Below are 16,413 nucleotides of genomic sequence, written 5' to 3' on the forward strand. Positions count from 1 at the left end.
AACGCGGTAAAAACGCATACAAACGCTTAAAAACGCTGCGTTTTTTTCATGCATGCTCATAAAAATGCTTGAAAAAAACGCAGCAGTTGTATGCTTTTGTATGCGTTTTTCAATGCGTTTTTTTGCGGGAAAAACGCGCTGCAAAAAAAAGCAAGTGTGAAACAGGCCGAAGCCGTGCCTTTTGCCCAGTTCCATACCCATCCTCATCAACTGGCCCTCTTGTCAGCTTGGGACAAGTGGACCATCTCACTGGACCGACCCATGCTTCTGCCTCTCAAGGTGAGGTAGTCCCTGACCTGGTGGACGCTATCAGCTTCAGTCCTACGAGGGAAGGCCTTCCTTCCCTTCCGGTGGCAGGTCATCACCACAGATGCCAGACTTCTCATTTGGGGAGCGGTCTTTCTACATCACACAGCGCAAGGTCGCTGGAATGCCCAAGAAGCCACTCTCCCCATCAATCTCCTGGAGATCAGGGCAATTTTATTTGCCCTTCACCACTGGCAGCCGCTCCACATAATGCTGTGCTGTGGCTTACATAAACCATTAAGGCCTGTTTCACACACCCGTTTGTCACCATCAGTCAGAATCCACCGTTTTGGAAAAAAACGGATCCGCCATTTTTCTTTGCGGATCCATTTTTTTTTCCCCCATTGACTTTCATTATCGGCGGATTTTGACTGATGGCTGTCCGTAGGATCCGCCAATATTTTGGCGTCCGCTGACCTGACCCGACCGGACGGACCAGTAAACGTTTTTACTCTCTCCGGATCCGCTATTTTCTGTTTTAACCCGCAATTCTGTCTGGCTGCTGGATGAAAATCTCTCTCATCGCGCGATCTCCAGCCCCATTTCTCTCTCATCGCGCGATCTCCAGCCCCATTTCTCTCTCATCGCGCGATCTCCAGCCCCATTTCTCTCTCATCGCGCGATCTCCAGCCCCATTTCTCTCTCATCGCGCGATCTCCAGCCCCATTTCTCTCTCATCGCGCGATCTCCAGCCCCATTTCTCTCTCATCGCGCGATCTCCAGCCCCATTTCTCTCTCATCGCGCGATCTCCAGCCCCATTTCTCTCTCATCGCGCGATCTCCAGCCCCATTTCTCTCTCATCGCGCGATCTCCAGCCCCATTTCTCTCTCATCGCGCGATCTCCAGCCCCATTTCTCTCTCATCGCGCGATCTCCAGCCCCATTTCTCTCTCATCGCGCGATCTCCAGCCCCATTTCTCTCTCATCGCGCGATCTCCAGCCCCATTTCTCTCTCATCGCGCGATCTCCAGCCCCATTTCTCTCATCGCGGATGCCCGCTCACTACATCCACCAGTATTAATTTTTATTTTTCCCCAGGCGCGGCTCCTTTAAATTTTTAACATCGGCGGATCCGTACATCCGCCGATCCACTGACCCCCGTTTCTGTCAGCCCGCCTGCAGATCCATTTTCTGCTATTTTGGCGGATTGGGACTGACAGAAAAGACTGATGTGTGAAACAGGCCTAAGGCAGGACTCGTAGCAAACAGGTTATGGTAGAGGTAGCAAGGATTCTGCGATGCGTGGAATGTCATGATCCTGCCATATCAGCCATGCATATTCTGGGGGTAGAAAATTGCGCAGCCAATTTTTCTGAGCAGTCAGGGTCTCGCATCGGGCTAGTGGTCTCTCAGCCCCGCCGTTTTCAACCAGATATGCCAGAAATGGGGCACACTGGACGTTGACATGATTGGTCTCGGTTGAACCACAAGGTTCCTCAGTACGTTGCCAGATCCTGGGATCCACTAACCATCAGTTGCGATGCTCTAGTAATCCCGTGGTCCCAAATCCAACTGCCTTATCTTTTTCCACCTCTCCCCTTGATTCCGAGAGTCGTGAAAAAGATAAAGGCGGAAGGAATTCCTGTCATCTTGATAGCTCTAGACTGGCCAAGACGGGCCTGGTACGTGGAGCTGATGAACATGCTCGTGGACACTCCCTGGAGGCTTCCAGACCGTCCGGATCTTCTCTCACAAGGCCCCCTCTTCCACCAGAGTTCACAGTCTGAGTTCAACGACATGACCGTTGAGGCAGCAGTCCTGAGGGAGGCTGATTTTTCCCATCAGTTAATTTAGACCATGAATAGGGTGAGAAAACCAGCATCCTCACATATCTACCACAAATACTGGAAGGCCTTCTTTCGGTGGTGTGAGGACAACAATTTGGTCCCTATGTCCTTTTCCCTTCCTTCCATCCTGGGTTTTCTACAAGTAGGTCTTGACTCTATCACTCAGTACTCTTAAAAGGAAGGTGCCATCAAAAAAATTTTTTTTCAGCAATTGAAAAAATGTAAAGAATTAATGTTTATATTTTCTTAAATATTATCATTTGTTTATAATTTTAGTAAAATATGAAAACTAATTTTAAAAGATTTGGTATTTCCTCTTTTAAACACTAGGGGGAGCAGCTACTGAAATTCGACAAAAACCTAGTCTACGACTAGCTCACATTACTGCGCTGCAGTAAATATGGGCTGAACCTGCTCACATGGGTGTGACGTCACTCCTCTCCTCCCCTCCTGGGTGTTTGCTAAGGGATAAGAGAGGATGAGATTTAGGAACACATTGAGCAGCCATTTTGTTGGTGATTGCAAAGTTACTGACAAGTAAACAGTCACCGAGGATGTCGGGCAGCAATGATTGTTAGTTGGTGCTGCTTGCTGTATCACACAGACATGCAGGGGAAGGAGGAGTGCATTGGAGGGAGAGCAACCCATGGGGAGAGAGACACGCAGGGGGGAGATGAGTGCATAGGAGGTAGAGAGACCTTGCACAGGGGATGAGAGAGACCAGGCACATGGGATAAGATCACACATGGGGAGAGAGACCAGGCACGGGGATGAGCACATACGGGGAGAGAGACCAGGCAGAGGGGATAGCGAGCACATACGGGGAGAGAGACCAGGCAGAGGGCATAGAGAGCACACACGGGGAAAGAGACCAGGCAGAGGGGAATGGCAGTGACATTACAACTTGTGGAGTAGATATTATATTATTACACTCTGCTATCCACCCCTTTCCTCACCGGGCTCTCGGCTATCTGTACCATTAGGGTATGTGCACATGGCTCAGCAGTCAGTATCCCACAGGATAGGATTAGATACACAGCTCAGCAAACAGTATCACAGACGAGAGGATAAGATACACAGCTCAGCAGTCATTGTCACACAGGATAGGATTAGATACACGGCTCAGCAGACTGTATCACACAGAATAGGATTAGATACACGGCTCCGCAAACAGTATCACAGACGAGAGGATTAGATACACAGCTCAGCAGTCATTGTCACACAGGAAATGTTTAAATACAAGGCTCAGCAGTCTGTGCAGCTGTCAGAGCAGAGGATCTCACCATCTGTAATGTGAGACCTGGCTGTGCAGAGAGCTGCTGATACATTGTAACTAGTGTTGAGCAATACCTTCCGATATCGGGAAATATCGGATTGGATCGGATCGATACCCCAAAAATATCGGGTATCGCCGATTCCGATACCGGAAACCCATGCAAGTTAATGGGGCACAAATATCGGAATGAAAATAAACCCTTTCTTTCCTTGCACATCCAGATCGGGAGGGGGGAAGAGTGTGGGTAGTGCGTGGGCGGAGACTGTGCGTGTGTGTGTGCGGGCGGGGTCTGTGCGTGCCTGCCGGGGGTTGTGTGTGTGTGTGTGCAGGCATCGTCCGATGGGACTACAAGTCCCATCGGGCTGTGCCTGCTACAATGACAGTGATTGACACATTAGCCAATGATGGGACAGTAGTAGTCCCATCATCCGGCTAATGTGTTGAACGTAAAAAAAACCATATATACTACATACATACATACATACATACATACATACATACATGCTACATACAAGCTACATACATTTATACAATACATGCATATAGACATACAGTACATATAACAGAGTACATACTCACCATCACTTGTCACTTTGATCCCCGAAGTCAGTGTCATCTGTAAAAAAAAATAATAAAATAAAATAACAAACAACCAATATACTCCCTGATCTGCAGAAATCCACGAGTGTCCCACGACGATCTCCCGTGGAGAACAGCAGCATCAGCTGATGCGACCGCACTGTATTCCTCCGCCACTGTAAAAAAATAGTCCCTAGTCTCACTTTTGGCATTGCTGTGTGAGAAAGTTCCCACGCAGCTTTTACCATAAAGTGAGACCAGTGAACTATAGTAACCTCTCAGTGATGCACTGCAGGAGATCGTCGTGGGACACTTGTGGATTTCTGCGGATCAGGGAGTATATTGGTTGTTTGTTACTTTAATATTTTTTACAGTGAGATGACACTGGCTTCGGGGATCAAAGTGACAAGTGATGGTGAGTATGTACTCTGTTATATGTACTGTATGTATGTGTTGTATGTAGGTTGTATGAATCTAGTATATATGTAGTATGTATTATGTAGTGTGAATGTAGTATGTATGCATGTTGTATGAATGTAGTATGTATGTGTTGTTTTTTTTTTTTTTGTTTGTTTTTTTTTTTTAACATTAGCCGGATGATGGGACTACTACTGTCCCATCATTGGCTAATGTGTCATTCACTGTCATTGTAGCAGACATAGCCCGATGGGACCCCCGGCAGGTCCGCACAGACAACCCGGCATGCCCGCACAGACCGCGCATCATGATGACATCATTTCAGCAGCCAATCACAGCCATGCCATTAGTTAACATGACTAACACAACTGACTCATTGCATTATGGGAACTTCCGATTCCGGTATTCGATATTGTAAAAATATCGGAACTCGGTATCGGAACTCTGATACAGCGAATATCGGGTATCGGAATGATCAACACTAATTGTAACACAACGATTGCCTCACCGCTCTGTCTGCAGCTACCCCCGCCGCCTCCAGTCCTGGTCTCTCCAGTCTCCTATAACAGCGCAGCTCACATTGAGCCCAGAAGTTATAGAGGGAAAGTGGATCTCAGAGATACACTTTGGGCTCCAGTATAATGGCGCCAATCTCTCTTCCTCTACTGTGAACTGTACAGCCCAGGGGGCGTGCCCAGATCACAGCAGGGAGCTGCTCAATGCAAGTTATAGTCGACAGGCGACTGCTGTCTCCTATGCCCATGGCAGCCATTTTTGCAGAGTGTAAATGTCTCTTACACTCCTGCAAAGCAAAATGGCAGCACCCAGTGACTGCAAAAATAATAAAAAAAATAAAGTTAAAAATATTTTATATAAACAATCATTTTTAATACAAAAGACAAATTGCGGCACCTTCCCTTTAAGGGGCAAGTTTCCGCTTTGTCTATTCTTTTGCAACGAAATCTGGCTTCTCGTTTCCAGGTAAAGACTTTTCTTCAAGGAGGTGCCCACCTGGCACGTCCTTATCGTCCTCCGATAGATCCATGGGATCTTAAACATTCCAGCGCACTCCTTTAGAGCCGATTCAAGACCTTCCATTTTCTCTCGTCTTGGAAAGTTGCCTTCTTAACGCTGGTTTCACATTAGCGTTTTTTAGCTCAGCGCGTCGTGCGCATCCATGCGCATGTACCCCTTTGTTTAACATGGCGGGCGCATGGTCTAGCTTTTGCATGCGTTCATATGCGTTTTCTTGCGCATGCTTTTTTTGTAGTGTGCGCCTAGGCGCACCAGACGCAACCTGTTGCATTTTTGGGTCCGTCCAACGGCGTAAAAAAAAAAAGCATGCGCACGGAATGCGTCAAAATAACACATTACTGTCTATGGGAACGCAGGCGTGCGCATATCCATGTGTTTGAAAAAGCATGCGTTTTAAGAGTTAACATGGCTAGAAACTGGTTAAAATGCAAACGCATGGGTCCGATTTGATGGGCGGGGCCACTCTGGGTCCGTTTTGGAGGTTGGGGTGGCTCGGCCTCCGGTTTGGAGGCCGGAGTGGCTCGGCCTCCGGTTTGGCGCGCCGGCCCTTTAAGAGCCAGTTTGGCGCACTGGGCTTCTAAATCCACTTTGGCGCACATTCTCTCTCGGGCATGCGTCATGTGATGAAGCTAGATTTGCATTTGTGCTTTGGGTTTCGCTTTAAGAGCTGATATTATCTGGCAGAAACTGTGTCCTGGTGGGGTCATGTAAAGTTCGTAGGCGTTGGCATAGTAACTGGGTCTGCCTGCGCATATCAATGAGCTTAACTGCCGCAACTGGTCCTCAAATTTGAATCGCCTCACGACTGCCCCATGTATTCCTATGGCAAAATTTTCCCATTGAAATGCATTGAGACAATGCATTCCAATGATGGGGAAAAAAAATTTTCAAACGCAAATTGCGCAAAAACTACAAATCCGATCGACACGAAAAATACATAGCACACCACTCGTGGACCCTGGCTTTGAAACGACGCCTCAACGGAGTCTGTGCGTGTAGCGGTTTGGGCCGCATTAATTGCGGAAATCAACTGAATAAAAAGAACGATGTGTATTTCCTGAAGGAAGTACAGATAGTGCTTTGAAATGGTGCCCGGGCTGCCCCTTTAAGAGACTTGCCTGCTGCCCCTGCAAGGCTTTCAACGCCGGATCCGTTTTAACTGTGGGTGCCTCTCAGGGGTCACTTTGGCGAGCGGGGCCCCTCTGGGTCCGATTTGGTGGGCGGGGCCCCTCTGGGTCCGATTTGGCGGGCGGGGTCAATCAGCTTTCGATTTGGCGCGCCGACCCTTTAAGAGCCAGTTTGGCGCGCTGGGCTTCTAAATCCACTTTGGCGCACATTCTCTCTCAGGGGCATGTGTCATGTGATGAGGCTAGATTTGCATTTGTGCTTTGGGTTTTGCTTTAAGAGCTGATATTATCTGGCAAGAAACTCTGTCCTGCTGGGGTCATGTAAAGTTCGTAGGCGTTGGCATAGTAACTGGGTGTGCCTGCGCATATCAATGAGCTTAACTGCCTTTTGGTGGGCGAGGCCCCTCGGGGTCCGTTTTGGCACGCCGGCCCTTTAAACCCTTTTCTACAATGGACGTACTATTCCGTCCATGTGACCTGGGACCTAAGTCCCAAGGATGGAATAGTACCTCTAGTGAGATCAGTGGCGCTCACGTGATGAGCGCCGCTGATTGCGGCCGGGTCTCAGCTGATTGTGCCGGCTGTCAGCTGTGATAATGTGTCAGGGGCGGTCACGGACCGCCCCCGACACGTTAATCCCTTGCACACCACGATCACGGTGTACCGGGGGTTAAAGGGAAGCATCGGCAGGGAGGGGGCTCCCTCCGTGCTTCCCTGAGCCCCCCACAGCAGCGCAATGTGCAGCGCTGCTGCCGGGGTCTCTCTCCCTACAGGTCCCCAGATCCAGTATGGCGACGGGGACCTTCGGGGGCCTGCAGGGAGTGGACTTCCTCAGTGCCTGCAAAGCGCAGGCATGAGGAAGTCTGCGTCTATGCCTGTGACAGATCGCTGAAAAAACAAAAAGTGCAACAACGCACGATCAAAAAGACGCGTATAAATATCCATGGTACCGCTGAAAGCGTCATCTTGTCCCGCAAAAACGAGCTGCCACACAGCGTCAGCGAAAAAGTAAAAAAGTTATAGCTCGCAGAATAAAGCGATGCAAAAATAATTTCAATAATCCAAAATGGTGTCAGGGGGGCTTTCCAAACGCAACATGGTGTCCGATCTCAATTCCAGCCAAAAACGTCAAATGGCGCTGCTTCCTTTCCGAGCTCTGCCATGCGCCCAAATAGTCGTTTACATCCACATATGGGGTATCAGCGTACTCGGGACAAATTGCACAATAACTTTTAGGGTCCTGTTACACTTGGAAAAATAAGAATTGAGGGTGAAAAGATCATTTTTGTGGAAAAAATGATTTTTTTATTTGTACGGCTGTACGTTATAAACTTCTGTGAAGCCCTTGGGGGTTCAAAGCTCTCACCACATATCTAGATAAGTTCCTTGGGGGGCTAGTTTCCAAAATGGGGTCACTTGTGTTGGGTTTCCACTGTTTAGGTACATCAGGGGCTCTCCAAACGTGACAATTTTGCATTGAAAAAGTCAAACGGCGCTCCTTCCTTTCTGAGCTCTGCCATGCACCGAAACAGTGGTTCCCCCCCACATATCAGGTATCAGCGTACTTGGGAGAAATTGCACAATAACTTTTGCAGTCCAATTTCTCCTGTTACCCTTGGTAAAATAAAAAAAAAATTGAACTTGAAGTATTTTTTTTGTGAAAAAAAAGTTAATGTTGTTTTTTTTTTTTTAATATTCAAAAAATTCCTGTGAAGCACATGAAGGGTTAATAAACTTCTTGAATGTGGTTTTGAGCACCTTAAGGGGTGCAGTTTTTAGAATGGTGTCACTTTTGGGTATTTTCTATCATATAGACCCCTCAAAGTGGCTTCAAATGTGATGTGGTCCGTAAAAATAAAATGGTGTTGGAAAAATGAGAAATCGCTGGTCAAGTTTTAACCCTTATAACTTCCTAACAAAAAAAAAATTTTGGTTCCAAAATTGTGCTGATGTAAAGTAAACATGTGCGAAATGTTACTTAAGTTTTTCGTGTGCCGTATCTCTGTGATTTAAGAGCATAAAAATTCAAAGTTGGAAAATTACAAAATTTTCAAAATTTTCGCCAATTTTCCGTTTTTTTCACAAACACAAGTTATTTGAATGAAATTTTACCACTAACATGAAGTACAATATGTCAAGAGAAAACAATGTCAGAATCACCGGGATCCATGGAAGCGTTTCAGAGTTATTACCTCATAAAGGGACAGTGGTCAGAATTGTAAAAATTGGCCCGGGAGTTAACGCGCAAACCACCCTTGGTAGTGAAGGGGTTAAGACTCATTTTGGTGCGCCGGCCCTTTAAGAATCACTTTGTGGCGTCGGCCCTTAAAGAGCCAGTTTGGCGCACTGGGCTTCTAAATCCACTTTGGCGCACATTCTCTCTCAGGGGCATGCGTCATGTGATGAAGCTAGATTTGCATTTGTGCTGTGGGTTTCGCTTTAAGAGCTGATATCTGCCAGAAACTGTCCTGGAGAGGTCAGGTATAGTTCGTAGGCGTTGGCATAGTAACTGGGTCTTCCTGCGCATATCAATGAGCTTAACTGCCATTTGAATCGCCTCAGGGCATGTTTTTCTCTGTGGCAACATTTTCCCATTGAAATGCATTGAGGAAAATGTTTTTTCAAACGCAAATTGCGCAAAAACTACAAATCCGATCGACACGAAAATTACTTGGCACACCACTCGTGGACGCTGGCTTCGAAACGACACCTCAATGGAGTCTGTGCGTGTAGCGGTTCGGGCCGCATTAATTGCGGAAAAGAAACTGAATAATAAGAAGCAGAAAAAGAAGAATAAGTTAGCAGCGTTCGGATTACAATATAGTGCTTTCTTCAAACGCACTATAATAAGTTAGCAGCGTTCGGATTACAAGATAGTGCTTTCTTCAAAGCACTATAATAATAACTAGATGTGTATTTCCTAAAGGAAGTACAGATAGTGCTTTGAAATGGTGCCCGGGCTGCCCCTTTAAGAGACTTGCCTGCTGCCCCTGCAAGACTTTCAACTCAGGATCCGTTTTAACTCTGGGTGCCTCTCGGGAGCCACTTTGGCCTGTGGGGCCCTTCAGGGTCTGATTTGGTGGCCTGGGCTCCTCAGGGTCCGATTTTGTGAGTGGTACCCCTCTGGGTCCTGTTTGGTGGGCGGGGCCCCCCTGCTTTCAATCAGTATTACATTTTTTGCACACGGTATAGTGATATGACCACATATATCTTTGTGTATACACCTGATAGTGGATACTCTCCCCATTTATCAATTCATGTACATTGACATATTTATGTTATATGTATGGCCGGTTTCACATTTGCGCTTCAGGGCGCAGCGACGGCCTGCGCACGGCCGCAGCTAAGCCCCGCCCCCTGCTGCGCCTCCGCCAGTAGCTCCTCCTCCGGGCGCATGACGCTGCATGCGTCATGCGTCCCCTATCTTTATCACTGAGGACCCAGGCCGTGCGCAGTATGCGTTTTTGCGGCGCCTGCGTCCTTTTGACAGTGCGCCGACCAGCGCCAAACGCAACCTGTTGCAATTTGGTTGCGCTCGGCGCACCGTCAAAAGGACGCAGGCGCCGCCAAACGCATACTGCGCACGGCCTGCGTCCTCAGTGATAAAGATAGGGAACGCATGCAGCGTCATGCGCCCGGAGGCGGAGCTACCGGCAGAGGCGGGGCTTTACGGCGGCCGTGCGCAGGCCGTCGCTGCGCCCTGAAGCGCAAATGTGAAACCGGCCTATGAGACGCTATCTATATTTTTTGCACGGATCAGGGTTAACAGTGGGAATATGATTGTTCTTGTTTTTAAATTGACATTGTTGTTAATAAAAGCTTTTTTTCCTTGTATTACATATATTGGTGGTGTGCATTTCTCCTTCTGGTCCTGCTTTTTCTCTTCAGTCTTCAGCATTATTTCATGTGACCATGGATTTGCACCCCCGCCATCTTATGTGTCTTAATATGAGCAGTGCGCCCTATCTTTTCATACTCGGCTTTCAATTTGATGCGCCAGCCCTGTGGCGTCATGTGGCGTTGGCATAGTAACTGGGTCTGCCTGCGCATATCAATCAGCTGAACTGCCATTTGAATCGCCTCACGACTGCCCATTGTATTCCTATGGCAAAATTTTCCCATTGAAATGCATTGAGACAATGCATTACAATGACGGGAAAAAAAAATTTCAAATGCAAATTGCGCAAAAACTACAAATCCTATCGACAGGAAAAATACTTGGCACACCTCTCGTGGACGCTGGCTTCGAAACGACACCTCAACGGAGTCTGTGCGTGCCGAGGGATGGCAGAGGTACAGAGGGGTGCTTTGAGACATTATTTCTCTCTGACATGAGAAATGATTTTTATAGTGGACATACTTTTTTTTTTTTTTTTGGCATGATCAGTTAGTCATTGAATAACGGTGATCACGTGATTGGTTACCGGAAAAAACCTCCCCTGATGGTGTTCTACAAGTTCTCAGCTACCCCTGGCAGTGGAGACCTTGGAAATTTTCATACTCTGAGGGGGCGCTATAGACTTATTCCCGATGAAAGAATAAGGCCTCTTAGCGGCTGCCGTTTTAATGCGTATCAGCGGTTAAGGGGTTACGTGGAAAAAAATCTATACAAGTTTTGTAATCATACTGCCCTGGAGAATCATACTTCCACTGAATGTACGTTGTAAAAAGAAAACCCCAAAAAACGAGGAAGAATTGCACTGTTTCACAAATTCGCCACACATTTCCTGTTTTCCCTTACATTGAATGCTAACATGAAGGGCGTCATCCAAAATTACACTTCGTCCTGCACAAAAGAAGCCCTCATATGGCTATGTCAGTGGAAAAATAAAAAAAGTTATGGACTTTGGAAAAAGGGGAGGAAAAAAATAAAAGTGCAAAAATGGAAATTGGCTGTGGAGAGAAGGGGTTAGAAGTAAACAGAAATTTGTGATTTCTGCAAAGAAATATTGTTAGTCTGTTAAATTGTACCCAACAATAGTTTTGACCACCTCATGACCGATAATCATCATTTAGAAAAAAGTCAACGTGGATCCATTTAACCAGATGGTCCACAAATGAACAGTCTGTGCAATGATGTTAAAATGAAACCCCTTGTCTGTTGTATTCAACATTGTAACCTGTGTACTTTATATACCAATAGCAATTCTTAGTCTTGTAGTTTGTAAGGTTAAAAGTAGACAGTTCAACCTATTACCTAATGTAATCATTGATAAAGCGGCCCCCTAGCGCCGCGAAACGCGCGTCGGAGGTCACTGCCTGACGCTCCCCTTTGCCACTTCTTCTGTATTTCATGACTGTATTATCTTACCATAACTTATCCATGAAATTGCCACGTGGGTCTTTCACTTCCTGATAACAGAAGTAGTTCAGCTGTGCAATAGCTTATTATACTTAACCCCTTTAACTGTGGATTTACTAGCAGTAGCTTGCACAGGAGGACACTGATTTCATCTGGGTCGGTGATGGGTTGTCTTTTCTGGGTGTGTACCCGTCTGTTTTATATTGACACTTCATTATGACTTTGTGCACTTTTTGTAATACATTTAATAAACCATGATGATTTTGCAATCATCGATTCGCTCCTTTTCTTCTCTGTTGGTTCACCTATTACCTAATGTGTTGGTCCAGAGAAAGGCAAAAACCAGGGTGGATAAAAATCTTGATTTTTTTAAAAAAATCAAAAAAATCAGATTTTTTTGATTTAAATCAGATTTTTTTGATTTAAATCATTTGATTTAAATCAGATTTTTTAATCAAGTTGTACACAAGCAAAACTTTGTCTTTTTGCAAATCTAATTGTTTTACACAAATAAAAATATTAAAACAGTTGATTATGAAACCTAATAATTTTTATTTGCACTATTAAACACTCAGAATTGAACTACAGAGAGTAAGTACTTTTTAACAATAGCCTATCTCTAACGTTTGAAGTAAGCAAACATCTTCAGTGAATACATCAGTCCTTTAAGCCTACTGTTTATTTAGGACTTTTAATAGGAAAACCAGTTGTCCTGCTTTAGCAGTTCCTAAGCGGTTTCGGACTGTTGTGTGCACAAAACCAAATGAAGAAAACAATCTCTCTACTCCTGCGGATGAAGCCGATGCAGTCAGTAGCTGAGTAGCTAGATTTATTATCTTTGCTGGAAGAACAAGTGATTGCGACTTCCACCAGTCCAGTGGTTTTAGTTCATTAACAACGTTATCTGCAAACATGTATTTTTGAAATGGTGCAGATTCACACTTCAATTTCAGCACAGTTGCCACAATGTCATGGTTAGTATTGGCGAGCCACTCCATTGCAGAGTTGATTTCCGCCTCAGATAATTTTTTCCCTCTGTAGATGGGATGCAAGATATTGGCTAAATAGTGTTCTTCTTTTAATGCTTGGTCCTTGCGGTGCTGTATTGCAACCTTTACATTGTTTGAGAGGTTCAAGAGATCTAGAGAACCTTCTAAATCTTTCCAAACTTCTGTGGCATCAGCTATGGTTGCAGTATCTTTCTGCATTTTATCCAACGCAATCGATATTGGCTTTAACCTTTCCAAAAGGTCCTCGGCATTTCTCTTCACACCAAGATTTAATACTTTGCTTCGTATATTAGCATCAATTTTATCCCGATGTGTTTCGCAAATGGACAGTAATTTTGACCAGTTGTTAATAAACAGTTCCAAGCAGTCAGCCAAGGTATTCCATCTAACATCTTGTGGTAGAACCAACTTCAGTCCTCCCATTTCCTTGTAGGTTGCATGTGCAAAATGATTATTGCGGAAATATTTAACAATTTCTACAACATGTTCCTTGACACCCAAAATATGCAGGTCTTTTGCCAAAAGATGCAACAAATGGGCAGAACAACCGTATGTAATGACATTTGTGTCATCCTGTGCCAGTTCCGCTCGCATTTTTGCCACATTGCTTGCGTTATCAGTAACTAAGCTCCTTACTTTACATCCAAACTGTTCTTGGCATTGGTGAATTGAGTTCTTAGCAATTTCAAGTAAATATTCAGCAGTATGTGAATTTCCAGATGTGTCGATTGTGTCTGTAAGGTAAGTTTCACCATCTTCTGTTGTGACACAAGTGCAAATTATGGGGTCGTTGTGGATGTTGCTCCAACCATCCAAGCTCATGTTAACAACCTTGTCTTTCAAATATTTTGTACAAGCCGCTCTTTCTATGTCGTATACAGCCTGAAGATGTTTTCCTGAGATATCAAATCTACTTGGTGGTTTGTAGCCTGGTCTAATTCCTTCGATCATTTGTACAAACAATGGGTGCTCAACTAGTCGGAAAGAAGAATTGGTTGCAAATATGAATTTAGCAATTAATTCATCAAAATGTTCTTTCTGGCTCGTCGTAGTCTTTAAGATGAATTTTTCTACACTTTGCACGCAAAGTTTTTTTTTGGGCTGCTTTGTTGAAGTTGTACCCAGATATTGATTGTCACGTGCAGCACAAGCCATATTTGACCCTGAAAGCACAAATTAAAAATATAAATCGACTGCGTATTTGAAGAAATATAACGAAAATATTGAAACAAACTTTTTGAACAATGTAATGGTCCTCGTCCTATAAGGGCTGTCTCAAAAGTTATGCTACTCAAGTTTTCCGGTGAGGTTGCTGTAATACTGGTAACTAATATCAGAGCCTCAGCAACGGAAAAAAATTATGTCACAAAAGTTTTAAAAATGTTTTTTTTTTTAAAATGGTCAATTTGGCAGACTTCAAAAGTGAATTGCAGCCTACAATAAAAAAAAAATAAGCGTATACACACTTTATTTTTACTTAAAGGACATGTGCACCTTTATTTTTTAAGGTGCAGCCAGTCACAGTGTGCACATGTCCTCCCCCCGCAGCTCTCTTACCTCCGATGTCAGCGCTGCGGGGATCCGTGGCTTCGTTCTGCCCGTCCGCGAGCGCGCCTCCATTCATTTCAATGGAGCGTGCGGCCCGCTGACGTCACGCCGCTGGATCACTGCGAGTAGGCCGCAACCGGAGGACGGGAGGCGGACGGTCAAAACAAAGCCACGGATCTCAGCGCTGCGGGGATCGGAGTTAAGAGCGCTGCGGGGGGAGGACATGTGCACCTTAAAAAAATAAAGGTGCACATGTCCTTTAGCGTTAATTTTCTGTGAAATATTGCCTTAACATAAATTTAAATTCTATACTCCAGAACTACCAGTGCTAGAAATTTTTCTTTTCATAGACTTTAACCATCCCAGTAAAATGTCTGTTAAAAAAATAGGTTGTAAATTAATTGCCAGACTTACCACTAGTACTAGGCTCCTGGTGCATAAGAAGCTGTGGGGGTTCATTGACATTAGTTGTATCACTATCAACATCTTCATTTCCCTTCTGGTTGCAGTTTTCATAATGTGATTTCAAATTCAAACGGCAAACAAGTCCTTGGATATCCTTTTGACAGTATTTGCACTTTGCTCTTGCACCTTTCTTTCCAAGATCTGCTGCTGGCATCTCAACAAAATGAACCCAAATAGGGTCTCTCTTACGACCTGCTGCCATGGCTCACACAGATCACTTATGAAGTTTGATTGTTACTACAGCCTGAGCCAAGCACTGCTGATGTTACTACAGCCTGAGCCAAGTACTGCTGACTATCCAACAAGTTTGGGCATGTCAACTGAATGCAGGGAAAAAGAAACTAAACCAAAACTGAAACCAAGCTAGAAGTGTGGAATTAAAGGGGCAGTATGAACAAAATGTGGAGGCTATTAATAGTTTATACAATTAAGACATGCTGCTTTTAAACACCTACCTATTGCCATATAGTAAAACAAAAAAGATTTTTACTTACTTTGGGGTCCCCCCCTCACCCTGGCGTTAGATCGTTGCCCCTAGTTTCGTCCGTGTAACTATGGGCGCACATGCACACTGCTCTCACTTCTCATTTTAATCGTGATTTATATTAAAAAAAAACCTTTTGATTTAAATCAGTGATTTAAATCATGATTAAAATCATGATTTAAATCGATCCGATTTAAATAGAAAAAAATCTTTTGATTTAAATCGTGATTTAAATCATGATTTAAATCGGCGTGATTTAAATCAATCCACCCTGGCAAAAACACAATGGGGCAGATGCTATTCTTTCTTGACTTCACATACGGCAATCAGACTAGTTCCCTGGATCAATGTTCCATCACAGAATCTAGTAATATGTTTAGAAAGACATCCAGGCCCACTTTGAACTTTTGCAGTGAATCAACCATTACAACATCACATGGCAGTGTGTTCCATACTCAGTGCTCTTACAGTAAAGAATCTATGAACTGACGATCAGCTGCAGTTTAGTAGTCTGAGCTGCAGCATCTCTTGGTAGAAAAAACATTCATTTCTAGTCCATTAGAATGGCATTCCCAAGAATAATGATGTTGCTTAACAAGGGTGGACACTGACAGCTTGGGGCCCCTGTGCAAGAAATATGTCTGGGCACCTCTCCCTGCTCGGCATGCCACTAATGAAGAGAACAATCTGGCCATCACAAACACGCACACACACTCTCGTATGCGCGCTCACGCACATACATGCCCACATACAGTTGAAACCTAAAGTTTGCATACACTGTATAAAAAGACACTTATGAATGTTTTTCTCGTTATCTGACATGAAATCAGAATAAATCTTTCCTGATTTAGGTCAATTAGTATTATCATAATTATTATTTGCCAAATTCCAGAATAATGAGAGCGAGAAAATGTTAAGGCATTTTTACTACTTACTGCAAAGTCAAAAGTTTACATAAATTTAATTGGTATTTGTTACCATTGCCCTTAAACTGAATGACTTGGGTCACACGTTTGGGATATCCTTCCACAAGCTTCTCACAATAGTTGGTCAGAATTTGGGCCCATTCCTCCTGAC

At 44.6% G+C, this 16,413-nt stretch overlaps 2 protein-coding genes across 3 annotated transcripts in view; one reads left to right on the plus strand and one right to left on the minus strand.

The window, feature by feature from the left end:
- The window catches only part of HEATR6 (HEAT repeat containing 6), a 120,554-nt gene that overhangs the window by 10,926 nt on the left and 93,215 nt on the right, over nt 1-16,413 (plus strand). The gene's annotated exons all lie outside the window — the stretch shown is intronic.
- On the minus strand, nt 12,358-15,605 carry LOC141047436 (uncharacterized). Its single transcript, XM_073542536.1, has 2 exons — nt 14,802-15,605; nt 12,358-14,002 (listed from the first exon to the last, which is right to left on the minus strand). Exons 1-2 carry the CDS (start codon nt 15,052-15,054, stop codon nt 12,501-12,503), a joined length of 1,755 nt encoding a protein of 584 aa, XP_073398637.1. The 5' UTR covers nt 15,055-15,605; the 3' UTR covers nt 12,358-12,500.

This window comes from Dendrobates tinctorius, unplaced genomic scaffold, assembly GCF_039654945.1.
Source record: "Dendrobates tinctorius isolate UK_male_01 unplaced genomic scaffold, ASM3965494v1 ptg000127l, whole genome shotgun sequence".
NCBI lineage: Eukaryota > Metazoa > Chordata > Amphibia > Anura > Dendrobatidae > Dendrobates > Dendrobates tinctorius.